Here is a 14,154-nt window from a genome sequence, read left to right as displayed (position 1 = left end):
ATGCAGTAAATACAGTAATGTATATGGTACAATATAAATATAAAATATAATGTATTTGCTACTATACAAATATAAAATTTTAATCTGGATGAGATAAAGAAATATTTTAGTGAATTTATAAACATAACACAATCCAACAATTTACAAAACAATAAAACTTTTAGATAGTTCAATAAATATAAACAATGAAAACAAATTGTTACCAACCTGTCATGTAGGCAAGTGCTTCTCCTGCTGTGGGCCTCATGTCAGCTGACCCAGAAAGCATTCTTGACAGAAGATCTCTCATGTCTGTAGAACAACCATCTGAAATGAGGTGTCCAACAGGGTCTTTCTGACTGGCTAACTGTAAGAAAAAGGGAAATCTAAAATAAACATCTCATGAATGATAGTATTAGTGTGTGTGTGTGTGATTTGGATTTTTAACATAGCTTTTGCAATTTTTCAGTCATATCGCTACAATGTCAGCAGTGTGACAGTTTATAGTGATGTCTAGCACTGGGGCAACATGCCGAAGAGACGTAGCATGATGTCCCACCCAGTCACATTATCCTGACACCAGGCCAACCAGTCCTAACACTAACCTCTTAATGCTGAGCGCTAAGCGAGACAGCTGTTAGTACCATTTTTGTAAGTCTTTGGTATGACTTGACCGGGGACCTCTCCAATCTAAAGCTGCAACTATGAGAAAGCTGGTTTTAAGTAAAGAATTTCAAATGAGGCCTCGCTCAAAGGTTCATAAATGTGGTTTTGCTAAGGCTCACAAAACACAGAAAAGATCACATCTCAGTATAAAAAAGTGAGCCACAGGTCTCTGAAACTTGAAGAACTTAATATGATCCACCAAGATAGGATCTGAACCAATGGTCTGATCATTGCTGAATTTAAGTTGTTCGTCCATCGAGTCGATGAGGACCACTCTAGTCATCCGAGGGTTGGAGGGGCAGGTTTTGTTCTGTGCATGCGCATGAGGCTGATGATGCCAATCCTTGCAAAGAATGTTCATTTGCATAAGGGACAAGGGATGATTGGGACATATCCAGGAGGGTTGATGGCATGCACATTTCTGGCTTGCCTCTTCAGCTCTGCAGCTACTGTCCTGCTAGATTCGCACAACTTGGAGCCTTTGTGCACGGAGGAATGCCAAGTGACTTGATCACTTTCTATTTGCTCCCAGCAATCAGGGTTTATGTTGAAGACTTACAATGCTGCTTTCAGATTGTCTCTGAAGCGTTTCTTCTGACCTCCATGGGATTGCTGTCCTTTCTGTAGTTTGGCATAGAAGAGTCTCTTAGGCAGCCAGTGGTCTGGCATGCATACAACATGTCCCGCCCAGTGTAGCTTGGACTGCATCAGGATGGTGTGGATGCTAGGGAGACCTGCTGGGGAGGGTAACTCAGCATCTGGAACCTTGTCCTGCCACCTGATATTGAGGATTTTCCTGAGACTTGTGGTGTGAAAGTGGTTCAGCTTCCTGGCATGGCGATGGTACACCGTCCATGTTTTACATGTGTGGAGAGCACTACTGCCCTGTAGACCTTTAGTTTGGTCTGGATGCTGATACCTCTTCTATACCAGACATTGACATACAGTCTGCCGAAAGTTGTGCTGGCTGTGGCAATGTGGATGTTCACCATGTTCACCTCATCGTCAGTAGTGACGCCCTGTGACAGTGTGCTGCCATGGTAGGTGAAGTGGTTCAGTACGTTGAGTTTTTGGCTATTGATGGTGATGTTGGGCTCAACATATGGCTTTCCAGGGGCTGGCTGATGCAGGACTTCAGTCTTCTTGGTACTGATAGTGAGGATGAAGCTTGTGCAGGAGCTGGAGAACCTGTTAATGCTGCATTGCAGGTTGGCTTCTGAGCCAGCGATGAGGGCACAGTCATCAGCAAATAAGAATTTTCTGATGGCGTCTGTCACAACCTTGGTTTTCGCTTGAAGCCCCCGGGTCTGAATAGTTTTCCATCTGTACAGTACCTGATGCTGACTCCAACATCTCTGTCTCTGAAAGCATTGGTCATCATGACCTTTGATTGTGGAGACCAAACAGGATTTCTCCTCAAAGAGGAAGAATAGAAAATCTGCTACCTCTAGGGGAGGTAGGATTTAAGTGTTTCCAAGGGCAACAATAAAAAAGTCTGCTTGGCATTATGTACCTTACAGGCAGATTGTTGATGGTTAGATATGTACCATTTCAAACTCTGTGAAACAGCCTCTGATTTGACCCCGTTATCAAGTAAGTCTGGTTTTCAAACTAGTTCACAATTGCACATACATGCTGATGATTACATCTGTATGATTTCAAACTCTGTGAAATAGCATCTGATCTGACTCTAATATCAAATAAATCTGGTTTTCAAACTTGTTCACAATTGCACACACATGCTGATGATTGCATCTGTAACATTTCATATGGCAAGATGATGTTTTAACTAGGTTTTTGGCAGAACACATATTCACATCCATTTATACTTTATTCCAACCAATGAAATTCCTGTTTCCATCCATTATTGAATTTTGTGTAATACTTCAGTCATTTCGATTATGGCATTTTAGCAAAGGAACACAAAACATGCTTAGATACATAGAAAAACTTTAATTACCTTAGCCAAACAGGCCTAATTTGTGAGTTCTTTAGTAATAACTAATCCAACCTAAATCCACCAATGTTGTATACCTCACCTGATGAGATAATCCAAGCAACGTTAACTGTTTCATGCTGCTTTAGTAATCCAACCATAATCCATTCAAGTCTTAATGATTTCTGAATGACTACCGATCACAAACAGTACAATCCAATTATAACTTTCAATTTATTGTCGATAAAATTAACACAAGCCAGTTCAATGATGTGATCACAGGAAATCTTTGCCATAAATATATTACACTGGAAGCAAAGTGTGAAGAAAAAAAACCCAGAAAAATGTATGTTCCTGAATGTTCTCTCATGATAAGTTTGAGTACACATAATAGTTTTCATTGAGCTTTGGGAAGGACAGGAGATACCCTTCATCTCAGGAGGAAAACCCTCCCAGCCAGGAAGTTCACATGTATGCTTACCAATAAAAATTATGTTTCACAATTGGTAAACATCTTTACTTTGTCTGATGTTAGTTTATCCAAGGCAATAATAAAAGGCAGATATAAAAACTTCAACCACACATGTAAAATTTAAACAATCACTGTCTGTGAGGCTGTCCTTAAAACTTCTTACCTGTCAGTCTCTAGGGATGTTGTTCCCTACACACACCCCAATGCAACTGCAGGCAAAGTTCCATGATGTGATGTGATTTGGATTTTTAACATAGCTTTAGCAATTGTTCAGTCATACCGCTACGATGTCTGCAATGTGGTAGTTTATAGTGATATCTAGCACTGGGGCATCGTGCTGCAGACATGTAGCATGATGTCCCACCCAGTCACATTATCCTGACATCAGGCTGACCAGTCCTAACACTAATCTCCTGATGCTGAGCTCCAAGCGAGGCAGCTGTTAGTACCATTTTTGTAAGTCTTTGGTATGACTCAGCCGGGGATCGAACGCACCATCTCCCACATCCAAGGCGGACACTCTAACCACTAGGCCACCAGAGCGGTATGCAAAGTTTGATGATGATTCCTTGATGAAAACAATGAATCTTGCTCTTTGAAAGAGAGGGTCAAGTGGGCCTGACATCACATACCTCTTACATGATTTAACTGTAGACAATTTTTTAGACATGCTAATGTAGTTTGTAAGAACACAATCCTATATTATCTCCCAACCATTGTTGTATGTTATGTTTACCTAGGGTACCAATCCGATGAAAAATTACTTCCAAAGATAAAGGTATTATTAATATAGTTCTTGTATAATTGAACTCGCTAATATAGACCTATTTACCAATTTTTATTGAAGTTGGATGAGAAATGTCTTTAACGAGGCAAAACAAGCATTTAAAATCATAATATTAACTGATACATAAGCTTAAATCAAACTCCTCCAACATCTTGATAATATAAATTACATAAATCCAATTAAAATCTATTCAGAAATTGTCTCAAGACAAGCTTTTCTAATCAGATGCAAGATGTAAGGGCCACAAACATTATCAAACACAACTGAGAACTTTTTTAATATAAACAACCCAAGTATGACCAAAACTGAATGAAAAGATGACCTCCATATAGGTAGCAAGCTTGGCTGATCAGATGCCAAACCACAAGCTTTCTTGGCTTTATGACCTCTGGCAGATTTGTGACTGCCGTGTCTTGCCTTTTGTTTCACCAGCTGAGAAAAAAGGACCTTTTCTTTAATACTTTAATTTATGGATTAGATTTAATTCATGTATTAGATTTAATTCGAGGATTTAATTTGATTCATGGATTAGATTTATTATATTGTTTCCAGAAAAGAATAACTGCTCACTAGGTCTTTAAATTCAAAGTTACAAAGCCCACTATATTAAATGAAAATTGGTATTCCATGAAAAGTAATGAATTTACAGTAGTCTTGAAAAAATAACTGAATTCACAATATTTGTAAAAAACAATTTACAATACTTACATAAATTAATTTACAATACTTACAGAAATTAATTCACAATACTTACATAAATTAATTCACAATTAATTCACAATACTCACAGAAATTAATTCACAATACTTACAGAAATTAATTTACAATACTTACATAAATTAATTCACAATACTTACAGAAATTAATTTACAATACTTACATAAATTAATTTACAATACTTACATAAATTAATTCACAATACTTACATAAATTAATTTACAATACTTACATAAATTAATTCACAATACTTACATAAATTAATTTACAATACTTACATAAATTAATTCACAATACTTACATAAATTAATTTACAATTAATTCACAATACTCACAGAAATTAATTCACAATACTTACAGAAATTAATTTACAATACTTACATAAATTAATTCACAATACTTACAGAAATTAATTTACAATACTTACATAAATTAATTTACAATACTTACATAAATTAATTCACAATACTTACATAAATTAATTTACAATACTTACATAAAGTAATTCACAATACTTACATAAATTAATTTACAATACTTACATAAATTAATTCACAATACTTACATAAATAAATTTACAATACTTACATACAACAGCAGCTGCAGCTGCAGCAATGTTTTCTTCTCCATGGAAAGGCCATTATAGGAGTTCTGACCTTCAGTCAGCAAATTCAGAAGTACATGTTTCTTCTGATGGAGGAAAAGTACTGTTAATCCTAAAGCAAAGACATCAACTTTGCCCGTGATCTGGTTATTCATGTTGCTAAACATTCCATTATTAAACGAATGCTGTAAGTAACATCGGCATGACTCAGGGGCAAAGTACTCTGGTGTCCAACCAACAAAGTCCACTTCCTGATTTACTTTCATGGCTGAACCAAAATTTGTTATAGTCAGCACATAGGATCCCTTGTTACCCTCTTGCACGTAGAAGTTTTCAGCTGAAACACAAGTTATGCATGGAAGTTTATCTTTAAACTTTTGTTATGACTCAATGGTCACAAACTTTAGTAACAGAAAAGAAGCAAAACCATCAAGTTTTGTCAAACTTAACAAACAAGTTATTAAAGTAATAAATGAAAAATGTGAGGAACTTACATAATAATGAAGTGAATCCAAATTAGTCCTTATGAAAATCTTAAACGACTGAAAAGCCCCTTATAACTGTACCGGTCCTCCAAGAACTTTAACGCTGTCAAGATGACATTGTCCAGAATTCTTATGAATAAATTAAAACAGTTTGAGAACAATATTACTGTCCAAATAATTAGCACTTTCTAACACCACTGAACAGTCCAAACAAACATTTTTCCTCTGGAAAAATATCTAAGTATGACACAAAATACATCTGCAGACTCACAACAGGAACACACAAAGTCTGAATGACTCCAGAAACCAGAATGAAACTGAATGCTTGATTTTCTTCTTATGTTCACCGTATATTGCAACTGTAGTTTGCAACAAACCCCATGTGACACCATGCACTATTGTTTTGATGAACCAAGCATATTCACATGACCTCAGGCAACCAATGGAAAACCACAGAATTATTCTCAAAACCTCCATATTCCATCAGTCACTGAGAAACTAAGCCACAGACACCATTTTAAGTCTTATTATTAAGATTATTATACTAATTGTCAACACATACATAAATATTTATTTATAGATCCTATGTAATTTGCATTGTTAACACAGCCAAATTATGCACACAATTTATAACCAAAAATATTCTATAGTTTGCGACCACGAATAAAAATTACAAAATTTAAATAAATCATACTAGAAGTTACAGAAAATATAGATATACATAACACTTCAAAGATATCTACATAATGCAATAAGAGAATTCAGTGATGATAAACACAAGTCATGGTGAAATTCAATTCAGCTCTTTGGGTGTGTGTGATGTAGAATTTTAATGCAGCTTTAACAATTTTCCAGTCATATCGCTACAATGCCTGCAGTGTGGCAGCTTAAAGTGATTTCTAGCACTGGGGCATCATGCCACAGACCTGTAGCATGATGTCACACCCAGACACGTTATCCTGACACCAGGCCGACCAGTCCTAACACTAACCTCTTAATGCTGAGTGCCTAGCAAGGCAGCTGTTAGTAACAGTTCTAGAAGTCTTTGGTATGACTCAACCAGGGTTTAAACCCATGACCTCCTGTATCCAGGGCGGATGCTCTAACCACTAGGCCACCAGAGTAGTCAGCTCTTTGGAAAAATTTGTTCATCAGCAATGTTACACAGAGGCTTACATTAAGCAGCCTCATGATTTTAATTTCAAATTAAACCAGCCTCATGATTTTCATGTCAACATTAACCAGCCTCGTGATTTTCATGTCAACATTATCCAGCCTCATGATTTTCATGTCAACATTATCTAGTCTGATTTTCATGTCAACATTAACCATTCTCATGATTTTCAATTCAACATTAACCAGCCTCATGATTTTCATGTCAACATTATCTAGTCTGATTTTCATGTCAACATTAACCATCATGATTTTCATTTTAACATTAACCATCATGATTTTCATTTCATCATTAACCATCACGATTTTCAAGTCAACATTAACCAGCATCAATATTTTCATGACAACATTAAAAAAAGCCTTGATTTTCATGTCAACATTAACCAGCATCAATATTTTCATGACAACATTAAAAAAAGCCTTGATTTTCATGTCAACATTAACCAGCATGATTTTCATGTCAACATTACCCAGCGTCATGATTCTGATGTCAACATTAAACATGCAGAAGAAAATGTTTTTCATTTGTTTGGGTGGTCAATCTTTATCAGTTAATGCACAAGTGACTAAGGCAAGTGACTAAACAGAAACCATGATTTTTTCAAAATTAAGCTCTGAAAAATATCTTACCAACATGACACCCATACAGGCCTGGAATCACTAACCTTGATTCAAGTCTTATACATGGTTCCCATGCTTTTCTAAATATAAATCTCCAGGTCTTTTCCAGGTTTTTTTCAGGATGAAATTAAATTTTTTCAAGGTTAACATACCATTAATGAATGGAATTAAAGAACATTTTAGATTATGCAACATGCATTTTCCAAATCTGAAGATGTTTCTCTTTCAAGACTATCCAACATATATATGTCAGAAAAGATGATCATGTACAAAACCACAAAATGAGTCATGAAACAAATTTGACTATATTCCCATAAACTGGCATTTAAAACCATTTCAATGTACAGAATACAAATTCTAACTTTACTTTGCTGACCTGCAGTATGTTGCTATACATGGAAACAACATAATGAGCATAAATTATTTTGTTTCCTTTCAAACCTTTAATTCCAAAGAATTCTAAAGCAATATGTGTGCATGTTATACAAAGTAAACATTTCCTATCACAGTATGAACAAAACCCCAATAAATGCAAAGTTTTAGAATCTTATCTTGTTACAAAAAAAGTTTAACCTTGAAATTATGTGTGAGAATAAAATCTCAAAAAAGATTTTTCAACCAACCTAAACTCCTAAAGACAATTTGGTTAAACATTCCATCATTTAAAGACATTTAAAAAAGGGATGATTTAAATTTTGACAAAAGACCTTCCAAATTATATACTGTTGTATAAACAAGGACTGATTTTTCTGTAAAATCAACTAGTCTTCTTGTAGTTCAATAAACCAGCCCCCAAACCTGTACTGATATATGGGCTCTTATCGTTTCTTAATATATAATAAAAGGGACGACAATTTCCCATTTCTCCTGCATTCCATTTAAGATCTGAAACCAATGCTCATAGCTACATGTCACTGTGTAATAGTTTCAACCACAGTTCAGCTCAGATATTCAAAAGTTTTCAAATCCAGGTTTCAGCCAAATATTCCAACCCCATTTTTCATATCTGGACATTTTGGATGGAGTGTGGGTTCAGAGCAATTACATATATAAAAAAAAATGGGAATCTGCCACCAACATAAGATAGCTTCAGAGCAGGCCTAGCAAATTTAAACTAGGTTATAATGACTTATTCCTGCATGTAATTGATAGGAAAATTATTTATTTTCTTAAAAAATGGCAATTATTATAATCGTTATCTCTTTAATCCGCTGACAGACTAGATGAAACTCAGCATAGATGAAACTTGACCCGGTACTCGCCACTGACGTTAATAGTCACATTACTTCATAAATCTCAAGCAACGACATTGGAAGTCCAATAATCATGTGATATCAACAACAAACTCATTTTTAATGTTGTTGTACAAAATTTCAATTAAATTAAATGAAAGTCTGATACCTTTTGTAAAATCCAAAGAACTTATAATTCTCAACATATTTATTTTGAGAACAGCTACAAGAAACTTGGTCAGTCTGATTCATCAAGCAGAGTAGTCTGGTTCCCTGCTTTGTATGCTCCCTACGTGACAGCACGTGTCAACGTGGTAGTCACATGATACAACAAAACTTCAAAGTTGGTCTCGGAATAACTATAGAGAATTTTGTGCTCTTTTGTTTTTGTATTTTAATTACAACCAGTCTATTACTTTCATTTAATATTTTTTTCTACAATATTTGAAAATGACGGCTGTGAGACCATGTGTGCTCATGCAACATTCTATTGAAATCACTAGTACCAGCTCAAATTTCATCAATGCATTAGTATCATCGTCCTTCAGTGGATTAAAGACATAATTTTAAACTCTCGCAATTTCTGAGAAAATAAACAAATTTCATATCGATTTCATGCAGTTATAACTCAATTAAACAAAATTTCAAGTTTGCTAGCCCATCCGCTAAGCGACTATGCTTTAACGCAACCAATGTTGTCCTCTTGTGATGCCAGACTGGTTTTCATACCTTCAATAAAAAAGATACGGATATCGAGCTGCCTGTGAAACAAAAAGTCTACTAGATGAACCTCATCCACTGAGTATTTGGAATGTCTCAACAAATATATTTATGGCAAGCACCCAAATGATCCATACTACAACCTCCTAATATTCTGGTTAGAACTCGATAAATTTAACTCAAAGTCAGTTCAGTTACAACTTGATTATAATCTTCCCCGACTTTTTCCTGATTTAGCATGGGAACCCTGCTTATAACCAAATGCAAGAGAAGTTGGTCTAGAAATATGGTAGTGTAGCATTGCTATCTAAATAAATTTCTTCTAATGATGGTAACTCCTCACTGTAAAAACAACTGTTGCAAGGTTTCTCTATTTTTTGTATCTTCACCTATATCTGATGACATGTTTGTCCATATTAAAAGGCCTCTATGTCATCATGCTTTCTGTCAAAGTAGACCAAATTTGCTATTATTTTATAGGTAAAGTTCTGTAATTATTTTCCTACTTTTATTAATGGCAGCTATAGTGGATGGTGAATCAGCATCATTTTTAGAAATCTAAGTGCATTCAAAATATGCTTTCTGACAAATTTGGTTGACTTCTATTGAGCCATTAGCAGAAAACATTATTAAAAGTTCTTCCATTTTTGTCAAGTGTACATATACTTGATGACACATTGAAATAATACATACAAACATTGAAATGCCTTCTTGTCAGAATACATTCTGTCAAACAATGTATATAATAAGTATAAACTGTAAAGCCCTTTATGTCTGGATACATTCTGTTAAGCTTGGTCAGACTGTGTTGATTTAAAGGATTTCTAATTTTAGTAATGACTGCCATATTTGAATCAGCATCGTTTGTATAACCTTGAAAGCCCTTACTATCTTAGTGTTTTCTTTCAAATTTAGTTAAGTTCTGCTGAGTAGATTCTGAGAAGTTACTTATGTTCTTTCTGTTTTAGTAATGGCAGCCAAACTCTCAGCCAATCTTGACAGTGGATAAACACCATTTGTACATCAAGCAGTTTTTCAAGGCATTTATGGCACCTCAGCACAAATGTGGCTATATTGTGCCAACAAAGAATACAATTTTAAAAAATGGGTAAAAATGAAGAATTGCACAAAATCTTTAGGGAGATAAACCCTTCCAAATAAATGGAAACAAGAAGTACAACAAGAAAAAATATAAAATACAATAACGTTAAAATTCTTTAAAATGTATATAAAATAAAAGATGAACATAACACATTTAAACATCTTTAAAACATATTGTCAAATTATTAAAGAGGCATCACTGACTCCAAAAAATTCAAATTTTCTGGGGTGGTACGTCATCATATAATTTCTTCATAGAGTTTGCCTCAAAATACTTCTGTCTCACTGTGTGGAAGCCAGTAGACTCAACATGAATGCATTCCACTAAGAGTGTGGAAGTCAACACACTCAACAAGAATAAATTCCACTGTTCATGTGTAAGTGAACACGCCCAACATGAATGCATTCCACTGTCAGTGTGGAAGTCAACACACTCAACATGAATTCATTCCACTGTTCATGTGGAAGTCAGCACACTCAACATGAATGCATTCCACTGTTCATGTGGAAGTCAACATGCCCAACATGAATGCATTCCACTGTCAGTGTGGAAGTCAACACACAAAACTCGAATGCATTCCAATGTCAGTGTGGAAGTCAACACACTCAACATGAATGCATTCCACTGTTCATGTTGAAGTCAACACACTCAACATGAATGCATTCCACTGTCAGTGTGGAAGTCAACACACAAAACTCGAATGCATTCCGATGTCAGTGTGGAAGTCAACACACCCAACATGAATGCATTCCACTGTTCATGTTGAAGTCAACACACTCAACATGAATGCATTCCACTGTTCATGTGTAAGTCAACACGCCCAACATGAATGCATTCCACTGTCAGTGTGGAAGTCAACACACTCAACATGAATTCATTCCACTGTTCATGTGGAAGTCAGCACACTCAACATGAATGCATTCCACTGTTAGTGTGGAAGTCAACACACTCAACATGAATGCATTCCACTGTTCATGTGTAAGTCAACACGCCCAACATGAATGCATTCTACTGTCAGTGTGGAAGTCAACACACTCAACATGAATGCATTCCACTGTTCATGTGTAAGTCAACATGCCCAACATGAATGCATTCCACTGTCAATGTGGAAGTCAACACACAAAACATGAATGCATTCCACTGTCAGTGTGGAAGTCAACACACCCACATGAATGCATTCCACTGTCAATGTGGAAGTCAACACACAAAACATGAATGCATTCCAATATCAGTGTGGAAGTCAACACACCCACATGAATGCATTCCACTGTCAATGTGGAAGTCAACACACAAAACATGAATGCATTCCAATGTCAGTGGACACTAACATCATATGCACTCTGGTCAAGGTTCACCTTTCAGAAGTCATGCCTAAGTCAGGCAGGTGTACTTGATATGTAACCAACACATTACCACCTTGTCTCTCTGATCTGTTCCATACAAGGGATGCCACTCTCCAATAGTACTTTTGATGTTTTACCTTTTGTTGAGTTTTAAATATGTGTATTCATCATTCGTAAGCTTAAATTGTTTTTAAGCCAGGATGCAAAGTTTACTTGATAATAGTCCTGCACTTCTATTTTTAAAAGAAGTTAAAAACAGCAAATGCTGATGGACAATAAAGACAGAGAAGGTATGAAACATAAATGTATGAAAAGGCCATGCCATAATCTGACTTTAACCTTATTGAAAACCCAATGCTTGCCAGTATATAGCATTAAAACCCTCCTGAAAACCAAATCATTGCCAGTATAAATCATTATAACCCTCCTGAAAACCAAAACTTGCCAGTATATAACATTATAACTCTTCTGAGAACCCAATACTTGCCAGTATTTATCATTATAACCCTACTGAGAACCCAATACTTGCCAGTATTTATCATTATAACTCTACTGAGAACCAAATGCTTGCCAGTATATATCATTATAACCCTCCTGAGAACCAAATACTTGCCAGTATATATGATTATAACCCTCCTGAAAATCAAATGCTTGCCAGTATGTATCATTATAACCCTCCTGAAAACCAAATACTTGCCAGTATATATCATTATAACCCTCCTGAGAACCAAATACTTGCCAGTATATATGTCATTATAACCCTCCTGACAACCAAATACATGTACTTGCCAAAATATATCATTATGGAAAGTCAGTCATTTTCAATGCCTTCAAAGTGCGACACAGAAAAGTAAGCATGACAATACAAAAGGTAAAAATCTTTAAACTGATTTGAGTTCATTGTCTGCATGAGACATTTCAAACACTAACGTACATGAGACAATTCAAACACTACTGTACACAGCAAGACATTTCACCAAAAGATGCCTGCAGCAAGTGTGACCTTTCCCAAATATTTTCTAGGCCCAACTATGTTTATTTAATAAAAATGAATGAAATCATGATAATGTTTCCAAGTGTTATGAATTTAACACACTTAGTATCTTACCCCAAAGAAAGATATGATACAGAATTTGATTTAATTAAATTGGAGAAATTTCTGTAAAAAAATGTTAATATTTCAATCAACATTAAACTAAACCTGAAGGTGTACTTATGCCATTTACAGTTAGCATCAGACAGATACTACTGCTCACTTTAATCATAGGTAAAATTAGTGTAAAAAAGTAAAATGTTAATGACAGTCCCAAAATTCATCATGTCTGCAATTAGTTGACGACTAACTGCCTTCATAATGACCAGTGTTTCATCAACTGAGAAGAAACTGATATTAAATAAGTGCAGAATTCCTCAGAATGAAATAATTAAGATTCTCAAATTATTTTTCACCAGTTTGGGATGTAAAATTGATGTCATAAGTCTTACATTCCACAAATCAGACAAAACTATTCGAATATATTTTCCAAACCATTTCTGACCTTGAGTGGAACATACATATGCTGACCTTACTCATGATACCAGTCATAAAGAAAACACAAGATTTATAACAGTTTCCTAATTTCATAAATCAGTTTGAAGTCAGTATATTTCATCTCAGAAGCTTGGGGCTGTTCTCTTTGAACCTGTAAGGTATCCAAAGAAGGCATCTTTTAGGGAGACTGGTCCACACTGAAAAGTGTCTTCCTTGCTCCCAAGTATTTTTTATATATACTGGAATTGACCTTAGAAAGTATTGGCAGCCATGTAACTATAGCTGACTTTGTCTACAAAATGCAATGCTTATTTCAAAACATCAATTTCCAATAGCCTGAGGTAATTATAACATCTTTACTCTACCAATTTCCAACAGCCCAAGGTCATTATAACATTTATACATTACCAATATTCAATAGCATATGAATTCATTTCTGACTGACTCCCTCACTTTTACAGCACCATGAATTTGAGTTTTACTGACATTTAAACTGGCTGCTATTTTGCAAGCAGTCTATCCTTTTTCATTTCTTTCAATCATATTAAGTCTTTCCTTGTGTTAGAATTTGTCCCTTTTCATTGAAGGTTCTGTCATTGTCATTTGGTGCTAGGTGTCAACATTATATAATAATAATAATAATAATGAGGACTTTGTATAGCGCCTAATCTTTAGAAGCTCTAAGCATTTTACAATATTAGACAACACCTATAACATAAAAAACATATAATGATATGATTACAAAAACAAACACCATGACATTAGAAAACATTAAAAAACATGCTG

The 14,154-nt window shown here is 35.1% G+C and overlaps 1 protein-coding gene across 1 annotated transcript in view; it reads right to left on the bottom strand.

Moving 5' to 3' along the window:
* The window catches only part of LOC149776603 (uncharacterized), a 60,826-nt gene that overhangs the window by 8,605 nt on the left and 38,067 nt on the right, over positions 1 to 14,154 (bottom strand). Inside the window, exons 8-9 of the mRNA XM_089941094.1 lie at positions 5,146 to 5,498; positions 208 to 346 (exon numbers count right to left, since the gene is read on the bottom strand). Coding sequence (XP_089797220.1) covers positions 208 to 346; positions 5,146 to 5,498 — 492 coding nt within the window. The remainder of the gene's footprint in view (positions 1 to 207; positions 347 to 5,145; positions 5,499 to 14,154) is intronic.

This window comes from Sinohyriopsis cumingii, chromosome 18 (assembly GCF_028554795.1).
Source record: "Sinohyriopsis cumingii isolate HCF-2022 chromosome 18, ASM2855479v2, whole genome shotgun sequence".
Lineage (NCBI taxonomy): Eukaryota > Metazoa > Mollusca > Bivalvia > Unionida > Unionidae > Sinohyriopsis > Sinohyriopsis cumingii.
Note: the sequence above shows the minus strand (reverse complement) of the source record. Positions and strands in the feature narration are given on the sequence as shown.